Source organism: Limulus polyphemus, unplaced genomic scaffold, assembly GCF_000517525.1.
Source record: "Limulus polyphemus unplaced genomic scaffold, Limulus_polyphemus-2.1.2 Scaffold3098, whole genome shotgun sequence".
Taxonomy (NCBI): Eukaryota; Metazoa; Arthropoda; class Merostomata; order Xiphosura; family Limulidae; genus Limulus; species Limulus polyphemus.
In genome coordinates, this window is record NW_013668708.1 from 104,471 (window position 1) to 109,308 (window position 4,838).

Consider the following 4,838-nt stretch of genomic DNA (forward strand, 5'->3'; position numbering starts at 1 on the left):
CTTCAGAATGATAGTCTCTTCTACAAAGCTGTGTTTAGCTTCACAACTTTGGAATGATAGTCGCTTCTACAAAGCTGTGTTTAACTTCACAACTTTGGAATGATGGTCGCTTCTACAAAGCTGTGTTTAGCTCCACAACTTTCTCTCCCTCAGGATTAATTTTTGTATATTTAAAACATGTTCTTTAAATAAATCGTCACGATATTCTGGTAGAAACTGACTAAAGAAAGTGTGTTTAAATTCAACGGGTAAATTCGTTTTCTTTGTCCAATTGACAGCATCATCTCGTGACTTTTATTATCTTACAACATTGGTCACCTGCACTTGGGAAAGGCAACTCAGCCTGGACGGATATTATAGTTCTAATCCTTTCAACCTGAACTAGAACAAAGCAGCGACTTTCTAAACCACGTATTGCTGCCATTTCGACATAGAAACTAAACAACCAAAAATACTTTACAATGTCTATATAGCTAAAGCAAGTTGAAAATATATGTTATCACACTTTCTCACTCTTCAAATCTAGTCCCAAACCAACAATTAAATTAAATTTTAAACTCGCGAGATGGTCAAGTATGTTTGGTGTGACGGGAATTCGAACCCGCAGATTGCGAGTCGAGCGCCTTAACCACCTGGCCATGTAGTATTAACATTAATATAGTTCTAAAAACACTTACACGTCACACAGACGTCACAGAATCCTTTATTAAATTACAACAATACAAAACTCATTATTTACTCACAATAAAAAATATAAACATTAAAAGCAAACCATCGTTTGTTTCAAAACTGTAATTTCAAAATGTACATAATAATAATACATAATTGGAAAGGTCCTTTTGATTACATGATAAACCTACGAATGAAATGATCACAAAAATAAGCCCTTTAACAAAAGAAAAACTCCTGAAAATACCACTTTACGTTGAAAAAGCAATACTCAGGTGCACACTTACAAACGTGAAAACTAAATTAAATGTGTGTGTGTTGTTGTTGTTTTTTAGAGCAAACCCACACATCTGTTGTGTCCACCGAGGGGAATCGAACCCATTCGTAAATCCAAAGATTTACCGCTGTTCCACCGGAGGTCGACAAATTCGTAAAAATGTGGAATACTTCAACAACCGCTTATCACGGGTATCGAACCCCGCTTTTTTATGTTATAAGTTTATAGACTTACGCACTGAGCAACTGGGGGGGGGGGGGGTCCAAACATTATATGAACCTAACGGCCTTTGTAATAGGTGGAACGGATATGATGTTCACTTTTGAAGTGGAGTGGACAGATTCAGTAAATTCATTCCATGAAGACTGACTGGCACGAGACCAAAGGTAATCATAATGCTGATATGTAAAACATTTCAACTATTATATTTCAAAAACATTTTGGTATCAAATATTTGATAACTTTAAAATATGTATAGGAAGTATTGGTCGAAAATCTGACATAATTACATAGTCCTGCGAATTTAAACTTCATAAAAGTTGTTTTGGTTTTAATAACAGAGTTTTCATAATTCAGCTACGCAGATTTCGAAAACAATATTATTTTTTTTCTATCACGTAAGGATTTTTTGCAGATCGGGAAGAAAAACTTATTTAGATCAAATTATTATTTCGTTTACCACAATGAAAATTTTTTATTATTATTGTTACGACAGCGGAAGTCACGTGACGCTAGTAACACGTCATGATATTCTAGAGGGATCATGTCTGTTCGTGACAACTCTGGTATTTTCTACGCGCTCTCTCTTCTTGTATATAAGTGCGCCAGATAAAGCGAAATTAATTAATCAGAGAATAAAATTGCAGACAGACAAAGACGGACAATTGAGTCAAACGCGGAGTGACCGTAAGGAAAGTGCGTGAATCGTTGTGAATTATAGCGTGTGTTTAAGTTAAAGGGACTGTGGAAATTAAGTTTATTGTAAAGTTGTATTGAGAAAGAATAAACTAGTTTTATTTAAGAAAGGACTTGTGTCGCTAAAGTTTCATCCGAAAGAAATTATACGAGAAATTAACAAACGACCAGAGACGTAACAATACTTTCAAGATAGACAATTTTATATCAAGCGAGATGCTTTTAAGTCACGTTACTTATTGCTTTTTATGAAAAATTTAAAATATAATTCGGATAATCAAGCACAGTGGACATGAATGATTTTAATCTTATGTACTTTCAGTTTTTATATTGCCACTGTCATATTTCGAAAACAATATTACCTTCGTAAACCACTCGCTGTGCATCTGCTAGAATTGCAAACAGTACATCATCCATCAGTCCAAGGTTGATGTTGCGTTGCAAAATAGTTAAAAATGTACGCTTATTTTCTATTATCTAACTCTTCCAGTTCAACAGCACACTTCCAAGACAAGTTAACAAATGCTCTGTAAAATTATGGTCGATTCCATTGTTTATATAAATCAGAAGTAGTTAGCAAATATCGGAATTTTAATTTACATATATATATCCAGTAATTTAGCATTTTGTACTTCTAATTAGTGTGGTAAAAATATATATATATAGTGTAGTTTTAGATCACGTCGTAATGAAAGTTGATCTCTGAAGTATTTGGGAGCATGTGCGAAAATGACGTCACTTGTTAAAATAGTCGCCATATTCGAATGAGAATTGTGCAGTGAGCTTATCGAGAACCTCAAAGAAAAAAGTATTTCTTGTGATTTTTTGTAACAATTAGAAAACATTCTCAGTGTTTTGATGGGAAAAATAACATAATCGTATATTAAAGATGACAATTTTACCCAAAAAGAAGTCTGGACAATCGAAAAATGAAGGGGAAGTTTCTGACCCTATCTCTCAATCTCATACTCATGCACATTCGTATCATGGCGATCGTCATGGACATCAGACTCATTCTCAAGAAAATAGAGAACGCTTTACATTTCCCGGAAGAACTTCCCCTCCAAAGTGGCCTCCGCCGTCAACAAGAGAAGATAAAAGGCCGACTCACTCTCCTAGTTCCAATTTTGATGAATTTGATAGTGTAGATGGTGGACCAAGTCATTCCAAACGACGTCATCGAGCTTCTCCCCATCGAACTACTATTCCGATTAGTATTCGGAAGTCACATTCTCATGGTCATAGTCATACTCTTACAACAATTAGTCTTCATAGATCCAGTGGAACTCAGAATTTTTCTAATCCTGGAACTTCGCAAACTAGTCATAATGCATCTCAAGAAAGGCAGAATAACCAAATAGTGGTGCCATTATTGAAAGTTCCAGAAAACAAAGATCACTCTGGCTACAACAGTGGTGATGAATATGACAGACCATTTGAAATGTGGACAGAAGAAGAACTTGAAGAGGTATGTATTATATTTCATTTCCAAGGAATAACAAAGGGTCATTTAGCTCACTTAGGGCATTAGGCTATCCTGTTTAATATAACTTATAAGGGCAATTCTATGACAGAGGGCTTTAATTTTTATAAAATTACATAAAAGTTTCACTGTTGATACAAAATGTATAGAATTTGGTTTCAAACTAAATTTTTATTGCTATTGATTCATTTTTATGAAAACAAGCACTTCTATTAGAATTTTTAGCAATAGAAATTAGAAAGAAGTAAAAAAGGCTTCCATTTCAAACTCTTCCCTTTTCCCATTACCTCCAATTCTAGTTACTCCTTTTTTGCTTATTATTATTAGGGGATTTCATTGATTTTTAAATAATGAAAAAAAAAACAATTCACACACCATTGGATTCCACAGTCACAAAGTAGTAGATTTATATTGCAAGTTCAATTATGTAGTTCATAATTAATGAAAAACAATTAAAAAATCATACTTGTAAATTGACCTTTCACTCCATGCTGCCTTCCCATTGGAACAATATTAACAAATTGTCAGTGATTTATTGCTTTACCTGGTAACATGATACTGCGTGACAACCACCAATAAGTACATGTAAAATTTTACCAGTAGAAAAATTGCCTTTTCAAATTAAACATATACATCTAAAACATCCCTTTCAATAAACCTACATGTCTTTTAAAGTAATTATACTGTGAATGTATGTGTGATAAAATTTATTATTATATGTATTGATTTTTATTTTTACTCCTTCCCTTCATACATAATATAGGGGTTGGCTCCCAAAAGACACCGATTGTATACTGTACAAAGCATTGAGTATCTACATGTTACAGTCATCTAATGTTCATGTATTATTGGCTGGTAATTCCTGTTTCAATCAAAATTTGCAGCAGGAATTTAGGTTTAATATCTTTCAAGCCTTAAAGAATTTTGGGCATGAAAGACAACCCTGGGTGCTCAGAAATGTTTTCTCTTCATCCCTTTTTTTAGCCAACACAGTGAATTTAGTTGAATGGATGGCATCAAACTTGGCTAGATAAATCCTTGAGAAATTCCATAGTTGTGGACCACTCTTAAAAGAGTGGTCAAACTCACCTCTGGAGTTAATTGAGACGTGGCATATGTCAATCAATTCCTGTTTTACCGTGTAAGAAAGTTAACTTCAAGGGGTAATGATAACATTATTTACGCTACAATTATTATGTTTATTTAGCATCTGTAAAATATAAAATTCATAAATTCATATAATTTTAAAGGGACAAAAAGGAGCTTATTAGCCCATCAAGGATGTCCCAACTCCAAAATATAACCTCCCCTTACTACTCATGTATTCATCCAATTGTTTCTTTAACTCAGTTAAATTTTCTGCCTCTCCCACTCTTGAAGGCAGCTCATTCCAAAAACCAACCACCCTGTTTGAAAAGTAATACTGTCTAAACTGCAGATGTCTCCTATGCTGCCAAAATTTGAATTTATGACCCCTTGTTCTATTGTTTTCAC

The 4,838-nt window shown here is 33.9% G+C and overlaps 1 protein-coding gene across 2 annotated transcripts in view; it reads left to right on the top strand.

Annotated features, from left to right (window-relative positions):
• Window positions 1-2,621: 2,621 nt before the first annotated feature.
• The window catches only part of LOC106468651 (OTU domain-containing protein 5-B-like), a 35,909-nt gene continuing 33,692 nt past the window's right edge, over window positions 2,622-4,838 (top strand). For both annotated transcript variants that reach the window (XM_022397004.1, XM_022397005.1), the window contains exon 1: window positions 2,622-3,329. In XM_022397004.1, coding sequence (XP_022252712.1) covers window positions 2,751-3,329 — 579 coding nt within the window. In that variant the 5' untranslated portion in view covers window positions 2,622-2,750. The remainder of the gene's footprint in view (window positions 3,330-4,838) is intronic.